This window comes from Lissotriton helveticus, chromosome 1_1 (assembly GCF_964261635.1).
Source record: "Lissotriton helveticus chromosome 1_1, aLisHel1.1, whole genome shotgun sequence".
Lineage (NCBI taxonomy): Eukaryota > Metazoa > Chordata > Amphibia > Caudata > Salamandridae > Lissotriton > Lissotriton helveticus.
In genome coordinates this window covers 1889372367-1889397535 of record NC_136057.1, presented here as the reverse complement: position 1 = coordinate 1889397535, position 25169 = coordinate 1889372367, and the positions used below count along the sequence as shown (strand labels likewise).

At 49.6% G+C, this 25169-nt stretch overlaps 1 protein-coding gene across 2 annotated transcripts in view; it reads right to left on the bottom strand.

The window, feature by feature from the left end:
- LOC144754549 (dimethylaniline monooxygenase [N-oxide-forming] 2-like) overlaps nt 1-25169 on the bottom strand; it is a 449605-nt gene that overhangs the window by 90039 nt on the left and 334397 nt on the right. For both annotated transcript variants that reach the window (XR_013594744.1, XM_078642484.1), the window contains exon 6: nt 23689-23888. Coding sequence is in view for 1 of the 2 variants with exons in the window: in XM_078642484.1 (XP_078498610.1) it covers nt 23689-23888 (200 nt within the window). In the remaining variant the exon portion in view is untranslated. The remainder of the gene's footprint in view (nt 1-23688; nt 23889-25169) is intronic.

The following is a 25169-nucleotide window of genomic DNA, read 5'->3' as shown; positions in this document are numbered from 1 at the left end:
CGGAGTATGCACCACCCCGGTACCCTGGGGGTCACGAAAGTGAAGCAGCAGGCGTACTTGGAATCGAGGACGGGCCCACTTGTGGAGTCCATACAGGACTTGATTGTGTGCTTCCCGGACCACACTTCCCAGAAAGCACAGTCTCATTTGAGCCTCCCATCGGTGGGTGTGTTATATATAAAATGGGGAAGTGGGTCGGCGGTTGCGCACACCGCTTCCGTTAAAGCCCCTGAAGAGAAGCATATGGAGCTTCGAAACGCGTCGGGCAGATCCCGTACGGAGCGGCGTCTACGAGTGGATCCCCGTCCTCACCTATACATAAACCAGGCTGCTGTTCGCGTGCTACTCAAAGGTGGACACCTTCAAGCATTGATTTATACGCGGCCGTCCAGCCGCGGAGTAGGCACCACCCCGGTACCCTGGGGGTCACGAAAGTGAAGCAGCAGTCGTACTTGGAATCGAGGACGGGCCCACTTGTGGAGTCCATACAGGACTTGATTGTGTGCTTCCCGGACCACACTTCCCAGAAAGCACAGTCTCATTTGAGCCTCCCATCGGTGGGTGTGTTATATATAAAATGGGGAAGTGGGTCGGCGGTTGCGCACACCGCTTCCGTTAAAGCCCCTGAAGAGAAGCATATGGAGCTTGGAAACGCGCCGGGCAGATCCCGTACGGAGCGGCGTCTATGAGTTGATCCCCGTCCTCACCTATACATAAACCAAGCTGCTGTTCGCGTGCTACTCAAAGGTGGACACCTTCAAGCATTGATTTATACGCGGCCGTCCAGCCGCGGAGTATGCACCACCCCGGTACCCTGGGGGTCACGAAAGTGAAGCAGCAGGAACTTGGAATCGAGGACGGGCCCACTTGTGAAGTCCATACAGGACTTGATTGTGTGCTTCCCGGACCACACTTCCCAGAAAGCACAGTCTCATTTGAGCCTCCCATCGGTGGGTGTGTTATATATAACATGGGGAAGTGGGTCGGCGGTTGCGCACACCGCTTCCGTTAAAGCCCCTGAAGAGAAGCATATGGAGCTTCGAAACGCGTCGGGCAGATCCCGTACGGAGCGGCGTCTACGAGTGGATCCCCGTCCTCACCTATACATAAACCAAGCTGCTGTTCGCGTGCTACTCAAAGGTGGACACCTTCAAGCATTGATTTATACGCGGCCGTCCAGCCGCGGAGTATGCACCACCCCGGTACCCTGGGGGTCACGAAAGTGAAGCAGCAGTCGTACTTGGAATCGAGGACGGGCCCACTTGTGGAGTCCCTACAGGACTTGATTGTGTGCTTCCCGGACCACACTTCCCAGAAAGCACAGTCTCATTTGAGCCTACCATCGGTGGGTGTGTTATATATAAAATGGGGAAGTGGGTCGGCGGTTGCGCACACCGCTTCCGTTAAAGCCCCTGAAGAGAAGCATATGGAGGTTCGAAACGCGTCGGGCAGATCCCGTACGGAGCGGCGTCTACGAGTGGATCCCCGTCCTCACCTATACATAAACCAAGCTGCTGTTCGCGTGCTACTCAAAGGTGGACACCTTCAAGCATTGATTTATACTCAGCCGTCCAGCCGCGGAGTATGCACCACCCCGGTACCCTGGGGGTCACGAAAGTGAAGCAGCAGTCGTACTTGGAATCGAGGACGGGCCCACTTGTGGAGTCCATACAGGACTTGATTGTGTGCTTCCCGGACCACACTTCCCAGAAAGCACAGTCTCATTTGAGCCTCCCATCGGTGGGTGTGTTATATATAAAATGGGGAAGTGGGTCGGCGGTTGCGCACACCGCTTCCGTTAAAGCCCCTGAAGAGAAGCATATGGAGCTGCGAAACGCGTCGGGCAGATCCCGTACGGAGCGGCGTCTACGAGTGGATCCCCGTCCTCACCTATACATAAACCAAGCTGCTGTTCGCGTGCTACTCAAAGGTGGACACCTTCAAGCATTGATTTATACGCGGCCGTCCAGCTGCGGAGTATGCACCACCCCGGTACCCTGGGGGTCACGAAAGTGAAGCAGCAGTCGTACTTGGAATCGAGGACGGGCCCACTTGTGGAGTCCATACAGGACTTGATTGTGTGCTTCCCGGACCACACTTCCCAGAAAGCACAGTCTCATTTGAGCCTCCCATCGGTGGGTGTGTTATATATAAAATGGGGAAGTGGGTCGGCGGTTGCGCACACCGCTTCCGTTAAAGCCCCTGAAGAGAAGCATATGGAGCTTCGAAACGCATCGGGCAGATCCCGTACGGAGCGGCGTCTACGAGTGGATCCCCGTCCTCACCTATACATAAACCAAGCTGCTGTTCGCGTGCTACTCAAAGGTGGACACCTTCAAGCATTGATTTATACGCGGCCGTCCAGCCGCGGAGTATGCACCACCCCGGTACCCTGGGGTCACGAAAGTGAAGCAGCAGTCGTACTTGGAATCGAGGACGGCCCACTTGTGGAGTCCATACAGGACTTGATTGTGTGCTTCCCGGACCACACTTCCCAGAAAGCACAGTCTCATTTGAGCCTCCCATCGGTGGGTGTGTTATATATAAAATGGGGAAGTGGGTCGGCCGTTGCGCACACCGCTTCCGTTAAAGCCCCTGAAGAGAAGCATATGGAGCTTCGAAACGCGTCGGGCAGATCCTGTACGGAGCGGCGTCTACGAGTGGATCCCCGTCCTCACCTATACATAAACCAAGCTGCTGTTCGCGTGCTACTCAAAAATGGACACCTTCAAGCATTGATTTATACCCGGCCGTCCAGCCGCGGAGTATGCACCACTCCGGTACCCTGGGGTGGACCACACTTCCTGGGGTGGACCACACTTCCCAGAAAGCACAGTCTCATTTGAGCCTCCCATTGGTGGGTGTGTTATATATAAAATGGGGAAGAGGGTCAGCTGCTGTTCGCGTGCTACTCAAAGGTGGACACCTTCAAGCATTGATTTATACGCGGCCGTCCAGCCGCGGAGTATGCACCACCCCGGTACCCTGGGGGTCACGAAAGTGAAGCAGCAGTCGTACTTGGAATCGAGGACGGGCCCACTTGTGGAGTCCATACAGGACTTGATTGTGTGCTTCCCGGACCACACTTCCCAGAAAGCACAGTCTCATTTGAGCCTCCCATCGGTGGGTGTGTTATATATAAAATGGGGAAGAGGATCGGCGGTTGCGCACACCGCTTCCGTTAAAGCCCCTGAAGAGAAGCATATGGAGCTTCGAAACGCGTCGGGCAGATCCCGTACGGAGCGGCGTCTTCGAGTGGATCACCGTCCTCACCTATACATAAACCAAGCTGCTGTTCGCGTGCTTCTCAAAGGTGGACACCTTCAAGCATTGATTTATATGCGGCCGTCCAGCCGCGGAGTATGCACCACCCCGGTACCCTGGCGGTCACGAAAGTGAAGCAGCAGTCGTACTTGGAATCGAGGACGGGCCCACTTGTGGAGTCCATACAGGACTTGATTGTGTGCTTCCCGGACCACACTTCCCAGAAAGCACAGTCTCATTTGAGCCTCCCATCGGTGGGTGTGTTATATATAAAATGGGGAAGTGGGTCGGCGGTTGCGCACACCGCTTCCGTTAAAGCCCCTGAAGAGAAGCATATGGAGCTTCGAAACGCGTCGGGCAGATCCCGTACGGAGCGGCGTCTACGAGTGGATCCCCGTCCTCACCTATACATAAACCAAGCTGCTGTTCGCGTGCTACTCAAAGGTGGACACCTTCAAGCATTGATTTATACGTGGCCGTCCAGCCGCGGAGTATGCACCACCCCGGTACCCTGGGGGTCACGAAAGTGAAGCAGCAGTCGTACTTGGAATCGAGGACGGGCCCACTTGTGGAGTCCATACAGGACTTGATTGTGTGCTTCCCGGACCACACTTCCCAGAAAGCACAGTCTCATTTGAGCCTCCCATCGGTGGGTGTGTTATATATAAAATGTGGAAGTGGGTCGGCGGTTGCGCACACCGCTTCCGTTAAAGCCCCTGAAGAGAAGCATATGGAGCTTCGAAACGCGTCGGGCAGATCCCGTACGGAGCGGCGTCTACGAGTGGATCCCCGTCCTCACCTATACATGAACCAAGCTGCTGTTTGCGTGCTACTCAAAGGTGGACACCTTCAAGCATTGATTTATACGCGGCCGTCCAGCCGCGGAGTATGCACCACCCCGGTAACCTGGGGGTCACGAAAGTGAAGCAGCAGTCGTACTTGGAATCGAGGATGGGCCCACTTGTGGAGTCCATACAGGACTTGATTGTGTGCTTCCCGGACCACACCTCCCAGAAAGCACAGTCTCATTTGAGCCTCCCATCGGTGGGTGCGTTATATATAAAATGGGGAAGTGGGTCGGCGGTTGCGCACACCGCTTCCGTTAAAGCCCCTGAAGAGAAGCATATGGAGCTTCGAAACGCGTCGGGCAGATCCCATACGGAGCGGCGTCTACGAGTGGATCCCCGTCCTCACCTATACAAAAACCAAGCTGCTGTTCGCGTGCTACTCAAAGGTGGACACCTTCAAGCATTGATTTATACGCGGCCGTCCAGCCGCGGAGTATGCACCACCCCGGTACCCTGGGGGTCACGAAAGTGAAGCAGCAGTCGTACTTGGAATCGAGGACGGGCCCACTTGTGGAGTCCATACAGGACTTGATTGTGTGCTTCCCGGACCACACTTCCCAGAAAGCACAGTCTCATTTGAGCCTCCCATCGGTGGGTGTGTTATATATAAAATGGGGAAGTGGGTCGGCGGTTGCGCACACCGCTTCCGTTAAAGCCCCTGAAGAGAAGCATATGGAGCTTGGAAACGCGTTGGGCAGATCCCGTACGGAGCGGCGTCTACGAGTGGATCCCCGTCCTCACCTATACATAAACCAAGCTGCTGTTCGCGTGCTACTCAAAGGTGGACACCTTCAAGCATTGATTTATACGCGGCCGTCCAGCCGCGGAGTATGCACCACCCCGGTACCCTGGGGGTCACGAAAGTGAAGCAGCAGGCGTACTTGGAATCGAGGACGGGCCCACTTGTGGAGTCCATACAGGACTTGATTGTGTGCTTCCCGGACCACACTTCCCAGAAAGCACAGTCTCATTTGAGCCTCCCATCGGTGGGTGTGTTATATATAAAATGGGGAAGTGGGTCGGCGGTTGCGCACACCGCTTCCGTTAAAGCCCCTGAAGAGAAGCATATGGAGCTTCGAAACGCGTCGGGCAGATCCCGTACGGAGCGGCGTCTACGAGTGGATCCCCGTCCTCACCTATACATAAACCAGGCTGCTGTTCGCGTGCTACTCAAAGGTGGACACCTTCAAGCATTGATTTATACGCGGCCGTCCAGCCGCGGAGTAGGCACCACCCCGGTACCCTGGGGGTCACGAAAGTGAAGCAGCAGTCGTACTTGGAATCGAGGACGGGCCCACTTGTGGAGTCCATACAGGACTTGATTGTGTGCTTCCCGGACCACACTTCCCAGAAAGCACAGTCTCATTTGAGCCTCCCATCGGTGGGTGTGTTATATATAAAATGGGGAAGTGGGTCGGCGGTTGCGCACACTGCTTCCGTTAAAGCCCCTGAAGAGAAGCATATGGAGCTTGGAAACGCGCCGGGCAGATCCTGTACGGAGCGGCGTCTATGAGTTGATCCCCGTCCTCACCTATACATAAACCAAGCTGCTGTTCGCGTGCTACTCAAAGGTGGACACCTTCAAGCATTGATTTATACGCGGCCGTCCAGCCGCGGAGTATGCACCACCCCGGTACCCTGGGGGTCACGAAAGTGAAGCAGCAGGAACTTGGAATCGAGGACGGGCCCACTTGTGAAGTCCATACAGGACTTGATTGTGTGCTTCCCGGACCACACTTCCCAGAAAGCACAGTCTCATTTGAGCCTCCCATCGGTGGGTGTGTTATATATAACATGGGGAAGTGGGTCGGCGGTTGCGCACACCGCTTCCGTTAAAGCCCCTGAAGAGAAGCATATGGAGCTTCGAAACGCGTCGGGCAGATCCCGTACGGAGCGGCGTCTACGAGTGGATCCCCGTCCTCACCTATACATAAACCAAGCTGCTGTTCGCGTGCTACTCAAAGGTGGACACCTTCAAGCATTGATTTATACGCGGCCGTCCAGCCGCGGAGTATGCACCACCCCGGTACCCTGGGGGTCACGAAAGTGAAGCAGCAGTCGTACTTGGAATCGAGGACGGGCCCACTTGTGGAGTCCCTACAGGACTTGATTGTGTGCTTCCCGGACCACACTTCCCAGAAAGCACAGTCTCATTTGAGCCTACCATCGGTGGGTGTGTTATATATAAAATGGGGAAGTGGGTCGGCGGTTGCGCACACCGCTTCCGTTAAAGCCCCTGAAGAGAAGCATATGGAGGTTCGAAACGCGTCGGGCAGATCCCGTACGGAGCGGCGTCTACGAGTGGATCCCCGTCCTCACCTATACATAAACCAAGCTGCTGTTCGCGTGCTACTCAAAGGTGGACACCTTCAAGCATTGATTTATACTCAGCCGTCCAGCCGCGGAGTATGCACCACCCCGGTACCCTGGGGGTCACGAAAGTGAAGCAGCAGTCGTACTTGGAATCGAGGACGGGCCCACTTGTGGAGTCCATACAGGACTTGATTGTGTGCTTCCCGGACCACACTTCCCAGAAAGCACAGTCTCATTTGAGCCTCCCATCGGTGGGTGTGTTATATATAAAATGGGGAAGTGGGTCGGCGGTTGCGCACACCGCTTCCGTTAAAGCCCCTGAAGAGAAGCATATGGAGCTGCGAAACGCGTCGGGCAGATCCCGTACGGAGCGGCGTCTACGAGTGGATCCCCGTCCTCACCTATACATAAACCAAGCTGCTGTTCGCGTGCTACTCAAAGGTGGACACCTTCAAGCATTGATTTATACGCGGCCGTCCAGCTGCGGAGTATGCACCACCCCGGTACCCTGGGGGTCACGAAAGTGAAGCAGCAGTCGTACTTGGAATCGAGGACGGGCCCACTTGTGGAGTCCATACAGGACTTGATTGTGTGCTTCCCGGACCACACTTCCCAGAAAGCACAGTCTCATTTGAGCCTCCCATCGGTGGGTGTGTTATATATAAAATGGGGAAGTGGGTCGGCGGTTGCGCACACCGCTTCCGTTAAAGCCCCTGAAGAGAAGCATATGGAGCTTCGAAACGCATCGGGCAGATCCCGTACGGAGCGGCGTCTACGAGTGGATCCCCGTCCTCACCTATACATAAACCAAGCTGCTGTTCGCGTGCTACTCAAAGGTGGACACCTTCAAGCATTGATTTATACGCGGCCGTCCAGCCGCGGAGTATGCACCACCCCGGTACCCTGGGGTCACGAAAGTGAAGCAGCAGTCGTACTTGGAATCGAGGACGGCCCACTTGTGGAGTCCATACAGGACTTGATTGTGTGCTTCCCGGACCACACTTCCCAGAAAGCACAGTCTCATTTGAGCCTCCCATCGGTGGGTGTGTTATATATAAAATGGGGAAGTGGGTCGGCCGTTGCGCACACCGCTTCCGGTAAAGCCCCTGAAGAGAAGCATATGGAGCTTCGAAACGCGTCGGGCAGATCCTGTACGGAGCGGCGTCTACGAGTGGATCCCCGTCCTCACCTATACATAAACCAAGCTGCTGTTCGCGTGCTACTCAAAAATGGACACCTTCAAGCATTGATTTATACCCGGCCGTCCAGCCGCGGAGTATGCACCACTCCGGTACCCTGGGGTGGACCACACTTCCTGGGGTGGACCACACTTCCCAGAAAGCACAGTCTCATTTGAGCCTCCCATTGGTGGGTGTGTTATATATAAAATGGGGAAGAGGGTCAGCTGCTGTTCGCGTGCTACTCAAAGGTGGACACCTTCAAGCATTGATTTATACGCGGCCGTCCAGCCGCGGAGTATGCACCACCCCGGTACCCTGGGGGTCACGAAAGTGAAGCAGCAGTCGTACTTGGAATCGAGGACGGGCCCACTTGTGGAGTCCATACAGGACTTGATTGTGTGCTTCCCGGACCACACTTCCCAGAAAGCACAGTCTCATTTGAGCCTCCCATCGGTGGGTGTGTTATATATAAAATGGGGAAGAGGATCGGCGGTTGCGCACACCGCTTCCGTTAAAGCCCCTGAAGAGAAGCATATGGAGCTTCGAAACGCGTCGGGCAGATCCCGTACGGAGCGGCGTCTTCGAGTGGATCACCGTCCTCACCTATACATAAACCAAGCTGCTGTTCGCGTGCTTCTCAAAGGTGGACACCTTCAAGCATTGATTTATATGCGGCCGTCCAGCCGCGGAGTATGCACCACCCCGGTACCCTGGGGGTCACGAAAGTGAAGCAGCAGTCGTACTTGGAATCGAGGACGGGCCCACTTGTGGAGTCCATACAGGACTTGATTGTGTGCTTCCCGGACCACACTTCCCAGAAAGCACAGTCTCATTTGAGCCTCCCATCGGTGGGTGTGTTATATATAAAATGGGGAAGTGGGTCGGCGGTTGCGCACACCGCTTCCGTTAAAGCCCCTGAAGAGAAGCATATGGAGCTTCGAAACGCGTCGGGCAGATCCCGTACGGAGCGGCGTCTACGAGTGGATCCCCGTCCTCACCTATACATAAACCAAGCTGCTGTTCGCGTGCTACTCAAAGGTGGACACCTTCAAGCATTGATTTATACGTGGCCGTCCAGCCGCGGAGTATGCACCACCCCGGTACCCTGGGGGTCACGAAAGTGAAGCAGCAGTCGTACTTGGAATCGAGGACGGGCCCACTTGTGGAGTCCATACAGGACTTGATTGTGTGCTTCCCGGACCACACTTCCCAGAAAGCACAGTCTCATTTGAGCCTCCCATCGGTGAGTGTGTTATATATAAAATGTGGAAGTGGGTCGGCGGTTGCGCACACCGCTTCCGTTAAAGCCCCTGAAGAGAAGCATATGGAGCTTCGAAACGCGTCGGGCAGATCCCGTACGGAGCGGCGTCTACGAGTGGATCCCCGTCCTCACCTATACATGAACCAAGCTGCTGTTTGCGTGCTACTCAAAGGTGGACACCTTCAAGCATTGATTTATACGCGGCCGTCCAGCCGCGGAGTATGCACCACCCCGGTAACCTGGGGGTCACGAAAGTGAAGCAGCAGTCGTACTTGGAATCGAGGATGGGCCCACTTGTGGAGTCCATACAGGACTTGATTGTGTGCTTCCCGGACCACACCTCCCAGAAAGCACAGTCTCATTTGAGCCTCCCATCGGTGGGTGCGTTATATATAAAATGGGGAAGTGGGTCGGCGGTTGCGCACACCGCTTCCGTTAAAGCCCCTGAAGAGAAGCATATGGAGCTTCGAAACGCGTCGGGCAGATCCCATACGGAGCGGCGTCTCCGAGTGGATCCCCGTCCTCACCTATACAAAAACCAAGCTGCTGTTCGCGTGCTACTCAAAGGTGGACACCTTCAAGCATTGATTTATACGCGGCCGTCCAGCCGCGGAGTATGCACCACCCCGGTACCCTGGGGGTCACGAAAGTGAAGCAGCAGTCGTACTTGGAATCGAGGACGGGCCCACTTGTGGAGTCCATACAGGACTTGATTGTGTGCTTCCCGGACCACACTTCCCAGAAAGCACAGTCTCATTTGAGCCTCCCATTGGTGGGTGTGTTATATATAAAATGGGGAAGTGGGTCGGCGGTTGCGCACACCGCTTCCGTTAAAGCCCCTGAAGAGAAGCATATGGAGCTTCGAAACGCGTCGGGCAGATCCCGTACGGAGCGGCGTCTACGAGTGGATCCCCGTCCTCACCTATACATAAACCAAGCTGCTGTTCGCGTGCTACTCAAAGGTGGACACCTTCAAGCATTGATTTATACGCGGCCGTCCAGCCGCGGAGTATGCACCACCCCGGTACCCTGGGGGTCACGAAATTGAAGCAGCAGTCGTACTTGGAATCGAGGACGGGCCCACTTGTGGAGTCCATACAGGACTTGATTGTGTCCTTCCCGGACCACACTTCCCAGAAAGCACAGTCTCATTTGAGCCTCCCATCGGTGGGTGTGTTATATATAAAATGGAGAAGTGGGTCGGCGGTTGCGCACACCGCTTCCGTTAAAGCCCCTGAAGAGAAGCATATGGAGCTTCGAAACATGTCGGGCAGATCCCGTACGGAGCAGCGTCTACGAGTGGATCCCCGTCCTCACCTATACATAAACCAAGCTGCTGTTCGCGTGCTACTCAAAGGTGGACACCTTCAAGCATTGATTTATACGCGGCCGTCCAGCCGCGGAGTATGCACCACCCCGGTACCCTGGGGGTCACGAAAGTGAAGCAGCAGTCGTACTTGGAATCGAGGACGGGCCCACTTGTGGAGTCCATACAGGACTTGATTGTGTGCTTCCCGGACCACACTTCCCAGAAAGCACAGTCTCATTTGAGCCTCCCATCGGTGGGTGTGTTATATATAAAATGGGGAAGTGGGTCGGCGGATGCGCACACCGCTTCCGTTAAAGCCCCTGAAGAGAAGCATATGGAGCTTCGAAACGCATCGGGCAGATCCCGTACGGAGCGGCGTCTACGAGTGGATCCCCGTCCTCACCTATACATAAACCAAGCTGCTGTTCGCGTGCTACTCAAAGGTGGACACCTTCAAGCATTGATTAATACGCGTCAGTCCAGCCGCGGAGTATGCACCACCCCGGTACCCTGGGGGTCACGAAAGTGAAGCAGCAGTCGTACTTGGAATCAAGGACGGGCCCACTTGTGGAGTCCATACAGGACTTGATTGTGTGCTTCCCGGACCACACTTCCCAGAAAGCACAGTCTCATTTGAGCCTCCCATCGGTGGGTGTGTTATATATAAAATGGGGAAGTGGGTCGGCGGTTGCGCACACCGCTTCCGTTAAAGCCCCTGAAGAGAAGCATATGGAGCTTCGAAACACGTCGGGCAGATCCCGTACGGAGCGGCGTCTACGAGTGGATCCCCGTCCTCACCTATACATAAACCAAGCTGCTATTCGAGTGCTACTCAAAGGTGGACACCTTTAAGCATTGATTTATACGCGGCCGTCCAGCCGCGGAGTATGCACCACCCCGGTACCCTGGGGGTCACGAAAGTGAAGCAGCAGTCGTACTTGGAATCGAGGACGGGCCCACTTGTGGAGTCCATACAGGACTTGATTGTGTGCTTCCCGGACCACACTTCCCAGAAAGCACAGTCTCATTTGAGCCTCCCATCGGTGGGTGTGTTATATATAAAATGGGGAAGTGGGTCGGCGGTGCGCACACCGCTTCCGTTAAAGCCCCTGAAGAGAAGCATATGGAGCTTCGAAACGCGTCGGGCAGATCCTGTACGGAGCGGCGTCTACGAGTGGATCCCCGTCCTCACCTATACATAAACCAAGCTGCTGTTCGCGTGCTACTCAAAGGTGGACACCTTCAAGCATTGATTTATACGCGGCCGTCCAGCCGCGGAGTATGCACCACCCCGGTACCCTGGGGGTCACGAAAGTGAAGCAGCAGTCGTACTTGGAATCGAGGACGGGCCCACTTGTGGAGTCCATACAGGACTTGATTGTGTGCTTCCCGGACCACACTTCCCAGAAAGCACAGTCTCATTTGAGCCTACCATCGGTGGGTGTGTTATATATAAAATGGGGAAGTGGGTCGGCGGTTGCGCACACCGCTTCCGTTAAAGCCCCTGAAGAGAAGCATATGGAGGTTCGAAACGCGTCGGGCAGAACCCGTTCGGAGCGGCGTCTACGAGTGGATCCCCGTCCTCACCTATACATAAACTAAGCTGCTGTTCGCGTGCTACTCAAAGGTGGACACCTTCAAGCATTGATTTATACTCAGCCATCCAGCCGCGGAGTATGCACCACCCCGGTACCCTGGGGGTCACGAAAGTGAAGCAGCAGTCGTACTTGGAATCGAGGACGGGCCCACTTGTGGAGTCCATACAGGACTTGATTGTGTGCTTCCCGGACCACACTTCCCAGAAAGCACAGTCTCATTTGAGCCTCCCATCGGTGGGTGTGTTATATATAAAATGGGGAAGTGGGTCGGCGGTTGCGCACACCGCTTCCGTTAAAGCCCCTGAAGAGAAGCATATGGAGCTTCGAAACGCGTCGGGCAGATCCCGTACGGAGCGGCGTCTACGAGTGGATCCCCGTCCTCACCTATACATAAACCAAGCTGCTGTTCGCGTGCTACTCAAAGGTGGACACCTTCAAGCATTGATTTATACGCGGCCGTCCAGCTGCGGAGTATGCACCACCCCGGTACCCTGGGGGTCACGAAAGTGAAGCAGCAGTCGTACTTGGAATCGAGGATGGGCCCACTTGTGGAGTCCATACAGGACTTGATTGTGTGCTTCCCGGACCACACTTCCCAGAAAGCACAGTCTCATTTGAGCCTCCCATCGGTGGGTGTGTTATATATAAAATGGGGAAGTGGGTCGGCGGTTGCGCACACCGCTTCCGTTAAAGCCCCTGAAGAGAAGCATATGGAGCTTCGAAACGCGTCGGGCAGATCCCGTACGGAGCGGCGTCTACGAGTGGATCCCCGTCCTCACCTATACATAAACCAAGCTGCTGTTCGCGTGCTACTCAAAGGTGGACACCTTCAAGCATTGATTTATACGCGGCCGTCCAGCCGCGGAGCATGCACCACCCCGGTACCCTGGGGTCACGAAAGTGAAGCAGCAGTCGTACTTGGAATCGAGGACGGCCCACTTGTGGAGTCCATACAGGACTTGATTGTGTGCTTCCCGGACCACACTTCCCAGAAAGCACAGTCTCATTTGAGCCTCCCATCGGTGGGTGTGTTATATATAAAATGGGGAAGTGGGTCGGCCGTTGCGCACACCGCTTCCGTTAAAGCCCCTGAAGAGAAGCATATGGAGCTTCGAAACGCGTCGGGCAGATCCTGTACGGAGCGGCGTCTACGAGTGGATCCCCGTCCTCAACTATACATAAACCAAGCTGCTGTTCGCGTGCTACTCAAAAATGGACACCTTCAAGCATTGATTTATAAGCGGCCGTCCAGCCGCGGAGTATGCACCACTCCGGTACCCTGGGGTGGACCACACTTCCTGGGGTGGACCACACTTCCCAGAAAGCACAGTCTCATTTGAGCCTCCCATTGGTGGGTGTGTTATATATAAAATGGGGAAGAGGGTCAGCTGCTGTTCGCGTGCTACTCAAAGGTGGACACCTTCAAGCATTGATTTATACGCGGCCGTCCAGCCGCGGAGTATGCACCACCCCGGTACCCTGGGGGTCACGAAAGTGAAGCAGCAGTCGTACTTGGAATCGAGGACGGGCCCACTTGTGGAGTCCATACAGGACTTGATTGTGTGCTTCCCGGACCACACTTCCCAGAAAGCACAGTCTCATTTGAGCCTCCCATCGGTGGGTGTGTTATATATAAAATGGGGAAGAGGATCGGCGGTTGCGCACACCGCTTCCGTTAAAGCCCCTGAAGAGAAGCATATGGAGCTTCGAAACGCGTCGGGCAGATCCCGTACGGAGCGGCGTCTTCGAGTGGATCACCGTCCTCACCTATACATAAACCAAGCTGCTGTTCGCGTGCTTCTCAAAGGTGGACACCTTCAAGCATTGATTTATATGCGGCCGTCCAGCCGCGGAGTATGCACCACCCCGGTACCCTGGGGGTCACGAAAGTGAAGCAGCAGTCGTACTTGGAATCGAGGACGGGCCCACTTGTGGAGTCCATACAGGACTTGATTGTGTGCTTCCCGGACCACACTTCCCAGAAAGCACAGTCTCATTTGAGCCTCCCATCGGTGGGTGTGTTATATATAAAATGGGGAAGTGGGTCGGCGGTTGCGCACACCGCTTCCGTTAAAGCCCCTGAAGAGAAGCATATGGAGCTTCGAAACACGTCGGGCAGATCCCGTACGGAGCGGCGTCTACGAGTGGATCCCCGTCCTCACCTATACGTAAACCAAGCTGCTGTTCGCGTGCTACTCAAAGGTGGACACCTTCAAGCATTGATTTGTACGCGGCCGTCCAGCCGCGGAGTATGCACCACCCCGGTACCCTGGGGGTCACGAAATTGAAGCAGCAGTCGTACTTGGAATCGAGGACGGGCCCACTTGTGGAGTCCATACAGGACTTGATTGTGTGCTTCCCGGACCACACTTCCCAGAAAGCACAGTCTCATTTGAGCCTCCCATCGGTGGGTGTGTTATATATAAAATGGGGAAGTGGGTCGGCGGTTGCGCACACCGCTTCCGTTAAAGCCCCTGAAGAGAAGCATATGGAGCTTCGAAACGCGTCGGGCAGATCCCGTACGGAGCGGCGTCTACGATTGGATCCCCGTCCTCACCTATACATAAACCAAGCTGCTGTTTGCGTGCTACTCAAAGGTGGACACCTTCAAGCATTGATTTATACGCGGCCGTCCAGCCGCGGAGTATGCACCACCCCGGTACCCTGGGGGTCACGAAAGTGAAGCAGCAGTCGTACTTGGAATCGAGGACGGGCCCACTTGTGGAGTTCATACAGGACTTGATTGTGTGCTTCCCGGACCACACTTCCCAGAAAGCACAGTCTCATTTGAGCCTCCCATCGGTGGGTGTGTTATATATAAAATGGGGAAGTGGGTCGGCGGTTGCGCACACCGCTTCCGTTAAAGCCCCTGAAGAGAAGCATATGGAGCTTCGAAACGCGTCGGGCAGATCCCGTACGGAGCGGCGTCTACGAGTGGATCCCCGTCCTCACCTATACATAATCCAAGCTGCTGTTCGCGTGCTACTCAAAGGTGGACACCTTCAAGCATTGATATATATATATATATATATATCTACAAACCCTCATACCCTTATCATGCACTCAAAAACATGAACTGCAAAATGTGCAATTATGCCGATGATATCCAACAACTGTTCAAGCTTGACAACTCCCCTGTGTCTAAGGAAACCTTTCCACAAACCATGCTTTTTATCCCCGATTGGATGAACAGTACCATCTTAAACTTATGTGGACAAATGTGATATTGTTACTACAAAAAGCAAGATTGATTATTGGAATGCCTCCTTCTGGCCTGATATGGAAGACACCCCCGTCCCCTTAGGAATCTGTACAAAGCTTTGGTGTTCTCATCAATGGTGAGTTATCAATGAAACCCTAGATAGCTGCAGTGATAAACTCTTGCTTTCTATTGATCTCACAGAATAAGGAACATTTCTAAGTTCCTAACCTTAGATGTTCTCCTCCAAATTGTAATGCCTTGGTCATATTTTGACAAGACTATACAAATTTTCTCTATGCTGGTCTTCGTTAGATTCTTCTTCACAGGTTGCAAATAGTTACAATTTCAGGCTGCCCGCCTAATAGTTCGGCAGCCCAAACACAGTCATATCACCCCCTTATTGAGGGATCTCAATTGGCTTCCCTTGGAACACAAGCAAGACACTGCGTTCATCCTCTAAGAATCTCTTGTTGGTACCTGACTTTCAAAAAAACTAAGAGTAGGTGGTTCCGGATTTTCTATCCTTGCCCCCGCCTTGGAACCCCTTTCCTCTTGAAATACATATAGCCGTGAGCAATAATAAATTCAGACAATCTCTTAAAACCTGGCTTTTCCCGCATGCACTAAATTAAAGTTTCTGTTTCTCAGTCCTCTTGTGCTACAGAATCATGAAACCATTTGGTGTTTGTGCATTTAACAAATGTCCATACAAAAAGAAAAGTGACACGGTGAAAGAGAGGAGAGGTAGTTGTTTTTGAGGATTTAAAAATACATATGAAATTGTGGCATGAGTTTTAGAGTAAGATTTTGTGAGAAACATAAATGCATGAGGCTGGTCCCAGAGTGAAAGAGAGGAAGGTTTATGTGTACTTGTTGGTGTAGTGGTTGCCGGCATTAACTATGAGTGCTATTGACAAGGGTTTAAACCCCACCTAAAAGGGCTACATCTATCAACCAATTTTGCGTGTGCAAACGGGCTAATTTAAAGAATCGGACCGTTTGCGGATGCAAAAAAAGGCTTTTTACATGTATCAAACCCTATTTTGCGATTCGGTAACCAGTTACCAAATCACAAAATGGGTTAGCTATTTGCTATTTGAAAGGGGCATGTTTAAGGCATCTCTTCAAAATAGCTAATCGCAGCGGTATGTATGAATGTTTTGTGACCATGAAAGCAGTCGCAAAACATTCGCAACTTATGGCCAACTTCATGTTGGTGGTAACCCATTTGCAAATGGCACATGGTGATGTAAAACCTAAAATACATAAGCCTTCCCAGCCTCTGCACAGAACTGACATCAACTGCGCTTCTCATTTGCACTACAACATTCTGGTGTCATGAAGCACTTTCCAATCACTAAGAAGATTCAGTTTGGAAAAGAGCCACACATAAGTAGTGGGTGACATCTTTGGCGCCATGATTCATTTTGTAAGAGTAGTTTTAAATGACCTGAAGATTATAAAGCTGTCTACATTGGTTCGCCATCTTGCAACTAATAGAGATGGTGCGCCGACTGCTATTAATAAAGAACTTGTGGTAATTTGGGCAATGGTTTTGCAGAACAGGCTTGATATACATATCTTACTCGCAAAACAAGTCATAGTAATTCGCATGTTATTGGTCCAATAGTGCTGCACATATATGCCTAACAAGAGTAGTGAAATGAATACATTTGTCACTAAGAGTTGTAAGAAACAGGTGGCTGGTAAGATATAGGGAAAGGATTTTCTGGAGTTGGTAGATCACTTAGTAGTAGCATTGGTAATGGATTATAAGGAACTATATTGATTGCCATACTAATCATTGCAGTCTTTGTGAAATCCTTATTTCTTTTCAGAAGGGGAATTAAACTAATGGCTGCCAAGAACGGATTAAAATGCAAGGGAGAACTGGTGACAAAGAGAAATAGAAGAAAAAGAAAGAGAAGAGCTGGAACGTGAGGAGATGTAGAGTCATATTTATGACAAATGATAATGGGACCTAGAAGAGTCTGTGTGAATGTAATGTGTGATGACCCTGAGTCATCAGAGGTGGGATTGGTGGTGTGTATTATTAAACAAACTTTAATTAACCTGCAATCCGCAATATATATAGTGTGTGATTTTCACATAAATGTTGGCCATAGTTACTGTAAGTCTTGATTTAGAATAGCTCATTTTAAGTTGCAATGCTTTGCAGTCTTCTGTGTATTTTTCTTTTTCTTGTTTCAGAAGCCAAGCTGGACCAGTCAATATTATGTAAAATGCATTATGTTGTTTTTTTTTTTTGGGAATGTTTATCTGCGTATGTTCCTTGGAGAGCCGAATAATGAACTCTGCACCTGCAAAAAGGGGCGTTTTGAACGAATCGTATCAGCCCAATACAAGCTATACACTGAAGGTCACACAGCAGAGTCTCCACTGCGCAATAACTAGGAAGAAGACTGAAACTGTCATCACAAAATACTCGATCCTAATTGGCTCTCTTCATGGAAATCATAGGGCGTTGTCTTAAACTTACAAAGCATGATGTAAGCCATGCACTGCCGAGTTAGTTAGATCAAGTGCCTTTCAACTCTCCTTTAAAGTATACACTTATTTTGCTCCCTTTACTGCTTGTATATGCTCTTGCCCGAAAGAGTTAGACTATTTGGCAAATCCTTTCTCGCTTCCCTGAAATAATCTTTATTTGATTCCACCTTTAGACGTTTTATTTTGCTAAAACTTTCTGCCTGACTTATCCCCAATTTACCCAACTTCTCTAATTTAGCGAATTAGGTAACTTTCCGTTCATTGGAAAAGTAGCTTGTTTTGATTTGAAGTAAAGATCTGCATGGTGCAAATCGACTGTATCATGTGCGTATCTCTGTTCCCCCACTCCTACCCACTGAGGTCCATTGTGCTAGCCTGTCGGCATGCCCTCCCATGGTCAGCTTTCAGCCAATTCCCCCATCCCCCATCATCCGCTGTCCGTGTGCACGCCGGTGCACCATTTTGCCTGCCCTCTGCAGCCTGTTTTTGAGGGTCACAAAGAGGAGCACATATAAAGAGTGATAACAGACTTAAATCATGTGTTTGTGGTTTTAAACTTATTTTAACAATTTTGTGAGTTCTCAGTGATCTTACCCTGTGAAAACTACTATTCCTCGTCTGCAATTTGATGAGCCACTTCTGAGAGAAAACTGTTTCCTCCCATGATTTTCCCGAATTCACAATATCTTCCTCAGTCATGTGAGAATCACATCTAAAATACTGAGTAAAACACACACTTCCAAATGCCATAAATGTCAACACACCCGATTCAGGTAGGAGACTCCTGGTCTGTAAGTCCAAAAAGTGTTTATTTTAGCAGTCTCCCACCTAAAAGGGCCTCCAATTCAATACAATTCAATGAGGAAAACAAATTATTCCTTCTTCTTCCTTCCAAATGTTGGTATGTATGAACTTCAGCATCAGCCTGTCAGTTGATTCCCGGTGCTCTACTGCAGTCTCCCCCACTTTTCTAATGAGGAACTGCAGCGCTAGCATTCTTTTTCATTACAAAAACATGTGGGACACCTAAAGCCATAGTGATTAAATCTCAGCTGTAAAAATTAAAAAGAATTCTTTGGAAATTATCAAAACAATGTGGAACGTTTTTGCCACAGACGTTATGGTTAGTGCTGAAGAAAGTACATTGAGGACACATTTTTTAAGAGTTCTCAAATATTTTCCTCATCCATTTTAGTAAAACATTCAGACTGAAACCTATACTTTCAGCACCAGTAGCGTCCTGCCAGTTAAAGTTCTGGTCAACTACAGCTTTACACAGTGTTGCAATGAGCAACTAAAGTGCTAACATTCTGTATATATGACAACAGTGTTGCACATCTGAGCACCATCTTGATGCAATCACAATCAAAACTGCAACAAACATTTGTATTCATGAAGCTACACCACAGAGAAATAGGAAAAGTAAGCACATGCGGCAAACCTATTCTTCGGCACCTGCCTCTATCCTATAGTGTAGTAAAAAGTTACAGGAGTGTGACCCATATAGCAAATCGGGACTGGGTAAGGAAGGTGCAACAAAGAACAATGTCCCAACAGGTAATAGTATTTAGTCAGTTAATTATGCATGCATACAGCATTACTGGCACGGAAATAAGGAGAACACTCGTTGAATTTGATTTAACATTGTTAATCATCTTATATTTGTAAAACATTAATTCATGGTCGGACATATACAGTTTAAGGCAGCACTGCATAAAACAAATTTGTGACAACCATAACGCACTTGGTGCTCAAAAACGTGTCTGTGGTGAACATGGCGACGCAAGTGAAGGAGTGAACAGCATGGACGGCGCACATAGAACAAGGTGCAAATATAGTACAGTGAGTAGCACAAAGTATTGTGACGAAGTGATATCACATAATACAGGATTTTTTCATTTTGTATTGAGCCACATTTGAGAGGTACGCCTGTTAATACGCTGTTAAGTCGACGGCGTTTCGATCCTCAGTGAGTTGGGATCGTCTTCAGGACTAGGTTGTCTGAATAGGTGAGTGCTGCAAGGGAAAGGAAAACAATTTAGGGGGGGGGGTTGTTGGGGCAGGGAAGCAGGCTAAGGGAAGCACTGGCTGGAGTGGTGGGTAATTACCTGAGAAGGGGAATACCCAGAGCGGAAGTCTTCTGGGAGTGGACGTCAGGTCTGCATGGGGGCACTGGAATCGAGAGGGGGGGAACAATCAGAAACGACTAGTGATGGATGAGTCACTAGAAAAGAAGAAAAAGCATAATGGTGGGAAATACTAACGGGAATTGAGCATTGAAAGGCTGTCTTTGATCAGCAGTAGGTCGGGCACGGGTCCTGCGGAAAGGGAAGACAGGCAGGGGGCGATCAGAGGTGGCCGAGATGAATAGACAGTCAATCAAACCATTCAAGTGCTAGGCGAAGAAGGTTCATGATAAAGTCTGATGGAATCCGAGTGGGTTGTGCTCTGGAAAGGAGGAGGGTTGGCAGGATTGGATATTGAATCACTTTACACAAACATACCCCATGATCAAGGCCTTCAAGTTATCCAAACCCTCCTCCTTTCCAGACCACAAACCACCCGCATTCCATCGGACTTTATCATGAACCTTCTTCGCTTAGCACTTCAGAACAACTACTTCCTCTATCGGGACACATATTACCTACAAGTTAAGGGTGTCTCGATGGGTGCCTGTTTTGCCCCGAATTTTGCCATTTTGTTTGTGCACAATCTGGAAAAGACCCTCATTCTTACACCAATTAACCCCTTTTTTCAAAACATCAACCTGTGGCGAAGATACATAGACGACGTGCTACTCCTGTGGAATGGTACTACTGAAACACTGGACCCCTTCATTGACTGGTTGAATCACTCACAAGAAAACCTAAAATTCACCAGCGAATGCAGAACTAATGATCTTCCATTTCTTGACATCACCATCCATGCAGAGGAGGGACAATTAGGAACTACCCTGTATCGAAAACCGACGGAGAAAAAACCTCTACTTCTCTATTCCATCTACCATCCACGTGGCCTACGTGAGGGACTCCCGTATGGCCAGTTCCTGCGGATTCGTCGCAACTGCAAATGGCGAAAGGATTACTTCAAAGAGGCAGACATTCTCTCCAAGAAACTGATACATCGAGGCTACCCCAGACGCTTGGTTACAAGAGCCAGGAAAAGAGCATGGTATTGTCACCGGGACCTTCTCCTTACCGCCCAACCAAAGAAGTCTATGACCAGGATACCCTTCGTCTCCAAATTCAGCCCGCACAGCAACAAGATCAGTAAAATTATCAAAAAGAACTGGTCCCTCCTTCGCTCTCAAGAACTATTCCACGAAGCCCCGCTGTTCTCATACCAACGTGGCAATAACCTGGCGAGTCACTTAGTACATGCGATCACCTGGCCACAAAACGTCCATGAAAGAAACACTGTAACTGCAGCCTGGGGCCTGATCCCATTTTGGGACACTACAGATGCCAGAACTGCAGCGTTTGCAGCTTGACTGTCAATACCAAAGAATTCATTTTCAAAGGTCACTCTCACAAACTCAAGAGTCATACGAACTGTAGGTCACAGAACGTCATCTATGCAATCAAATGCCCATGCAACCTCGTCTACATTGGCCAGACGACACAGATGATTAAACAACGTATCATCCAACACAAAAGTAGAATCAACTGCAAAACTTTGACAGCGCCACTGGTTGCACACTACCTGGAACTTGAACATCAGGACACAGACATTCTCTGGCAAGTTATCGACAAACCCACATTACCTATCCGCGGAGGAGACATCAAATTCCTCCTTAACAAAGCAGAATGCAAATGGATGACCATCTGTGACTCTGTGAACCAAGGGCTCAACACCATTGACGAGTGGAACAGTACTGTAACTACCTAATCTGGCTGAACACCCCACCTGTCTCTTAAGAATCTCTTGCCATTGTCTTTCCCCAACCCCTTCTGATCCCTATCACCTCTAATTATTCCAATTTATTTACTAATTGTTGTCTACAGTCTTACGTAGATTGTCGGTTGTTATTCCTAGCAAGCCACTGTTTTCATGCAAATACTGTCCTTTCTGTATGTAACTAATTGTCCTAACTGCTATTCTGTGTATTAACATTTACCGTACCTAAATGTCACGTTCTATACTTATCGTACCCAGTGGTTGTATCATGTCTCTTTAAGGACGTCCGTGCTATAGATTCTGACATTCCTGCAGCCTTACGCAGCACTTGACAGATCTCAACCCACTCCCCACCCCTTTACTCTGACGTCACTGAGTCCACACCCCTTGCTCTCCCGTCACGTGATGTGCTCCCGCCCCCTTGCAGAAATAGCCTTCACTACTCTGTGAGTGTTTGCGGACACCACACCATCGGATTCATTCCCTCGCCGGCACCCCGATCTAGTAAGGTATGTCATTCCTGATCACCGACTCGGAAATACTTGAATGGTTTGATTGACTGTCTATCCATCTCGGCCACCTCTGATCGCCCCCTGCCTGTCTTCCCTTTCCGCAGGACCCGTGCCCGGCCTACGGCTGATCGAAGACGGCCTTTCAACGCTCAATTCCCGTTAGTATTTCCCGCCATTATGCTTTTTCTTCTTTTCTAGTGACTCATCCATCACTAGTCGTTTCTGATTGTTCCCCCCCTCTCGATTCCAGTGTCCCCATGCAGACCTGACGTCCACTCTCAGAAGACTTGCGCTCTGGGTATTCCCCTTCTCAGGTAATTACCCACCACTCCAGCCAGTGCTTCCCTTAGCCTGCTTCCCTGCCCCAACAACCCCCCCTGAATTGTTTTCCTTTCCCTTGCAGCACTCCCTAAATCAGACAACCTAGTCCTGAAGACGATCCCAACTCACTGAGGATCGAAACGCCGTCGACTTAACAGCGTATTAACAGGCATGCCTCTCAAATGTGGCTCAATACAAAATGAAAATATCCTGTATTATATGATATCACTTCGTCACAATACTTGAGCTACTCACTGTACTATATTTGCACCTTGTTCTTTGTGCGCCGTCCATGCTGTTCACTCCTTCACTTGCGTCGCCACGTTCACCACAGACACGTTTTTGAGCACCAAGTGCGTTATGGTTGTCACAAATTTGTTTTATGCAGTGCTGCCTTAAACTGTATATGTCCGACCATGAATTAATGTTTTACAAATATAAGATGATTAACAATCTTAAATCAAATTCAACGAGTGTTCTCCTTATTTCCGTGCCAGTAATGCTGTATACATGCATAATTAACTGACTAAATAATATTACCTGTTGGGACATTGTTCTTTGTTGCATCCAAGTATCCTATAGCAGGAATTTGGTTAGTAAATGTACTACCCTTTAGTTAAGGTTGACACATTTCCTAGAGAGCAATACTGCTAATTTGTTTTATTTTTTAAGTGCCTGCAAAGGCTTGGATGTGATACTAAATAGGACTGTACATGCCTTTTCTGACTTTGCTTACTTTAATTATTAGTAATGGATCATTAACACAGCTCTCTGACCCATTTAAGAATGTTGTCTATTTACATTTGCGTTTCACGTCTGTAGAGGTCAAGGCTAAAATGCCGGCTTTTCCTGAATTTGGTAGTTTTTGTACCAGCCAGGACATCAAAATACCAGTGGTGCTGGTAGAAAACCAACCTTAAAAGATGGGAAGAGACTTTGACTAGACTTAGAAATATAAAACCAATTGTATGGGCTGTATATCTATGTAAGAGTGACTTTGGGGTCACCTCACTTATTCCTAAATTGTGAATTGACCCTAAATCAAATAAAAATTGAATAACATGTGAATAATCAGGGTATATTCACATACAGTTAGTACAAGTAGAAAGGACTATGTCCTATTTGGATTTTTATGAATAGGGAGAGGGACATTCCATGATCTATTCACAAAGGCATTCATGTGTACATGAAGTAGTGCTTCTGTAGTACCACTTTGTGTACTCATAAATGCCTTTGTGAGATAGTCTCACAGTTTTCTGTCCTCTATGTTTACACCACAACACTTTAGTACAACAACTGTTATTTTTTGTGAAAGCAAAGAAAACAGGCAACATTGTTTGAAAAGTATTATTCTTAAGCAGAGTGTGGAAATACAGGTCACATTAGAAACAAAAGAATGGGGTTGATGTATATCACAGACACCTCCAGGGAACAGGCTGATGCATATCACAGACACCTCCAGGGAACATACCTGTCCTTGGGGCGCAGGCCGTAGTTGGCATGGTCAAACCAGGAGTTCATCTTCCTGTCGGTCAGCCAGATGGAAATGGAGGGGGGCAGGGAATTCCGAAACCAATTCTTAAAGCGGGTGTTGAACACCATGTCCCATGGATAGCCCCTGTCGTACACCCGACTAATTACCCAGGAACCACTCCTGGTGCTTAAGAAGACCTGTAGAAAACAGACAATCATTCAAGGCTACTTTAAAGAGTTGACTTATCCTGCAACTTTAACAGAATTCCTCCAAGGATTGATTTCTAACACAGATCCTTTTTCCAAAGAATAGATTGAGCATATTCATGCCAGCTTACTCTAGCAGGCATCATTTGAACTCCTCTAATACCTGGTTTATGTAAGCATTTGTGACTAAGACAAAAGGTTTTGGTTGAGAGGATGAGAATGTGAAGACCCTTGCAACATGAGCTAAACTGGTCTCTTTGATGCAGGCCCTTGTGAAGTGTTGAGTAATGATCCTGGGAGGTTCCTCGGTTTTGTAGTTTGAATATTAGTTTGTCTTGAGCAAGTAGGAGTTGGTTTGGATGTAAGCAGGCACATGGTGACCTTGTGTCCTTCAAATACAATGTTACTATTTATAGGTTTTTATTGAACAAATCAACACATTCTGCAGCGTATGCTCTTGCAGGGTGGGTTAGAGAGCAAACCTAGGCTAAACTACTTCCTAAGACACCGGACTGTTCCTTAACACTGCAAATGTCATACTTGCACCAAAATGGAGAAAGAGCAAAATGCTACGTCACCTACGGCGGCAAAAATCCTAGCGCATTGCCTCCAGGCATGCTAAACAACTGAACCAATCAGTCAGAAACTGTGTTCTTGGTTGAGTAGTGTGGGAGGCCTTCTCAAGCAGATTGTGTCGTAATGGCAAGCTTGTGGGAACTGAGTAGAATGCTTGAATATTTGTTTATTTCAGTTACCCCTGACGGAGGGCTGTATAGCCCAAAATGCATTGGTTAAAAAACATATGAGGCTGACCTGGATGAATTGTTAGTCCCTAAGTGCCACTGATAATGTCTGGATAAGCATGCCAGCGGCATTTGAAAAAATGTGGAATAATGCTGCCTTTCAAGTGAATGGATAGATGTTGAAAATACAAATAAAAGATAAGAATTAAACACAGATTACTGGATGAACATTGGTTTATTGTAAACAAAAAGATTTTATCTCAAGGCTGTGCATCTGATTATTGGTTCATGAGGACATGGGATATATACTGTGCCATTTTCAGAACTGTAACTTAAAATCTGACTTTACCATTCAAGAGGATTTTAAATTACAATTCCTTAGACATCACACATGATATTTCTGCCTGTTCTCAATCAAAATGTATCTATTAAATGTACTAAGGTAATCTAATGTTATCTGATAGGAGAGGTAGGTCTCACAGTAGCGAAAAATGAATATAGGAGCTTTTCACTACAAGGACTAGTAAAA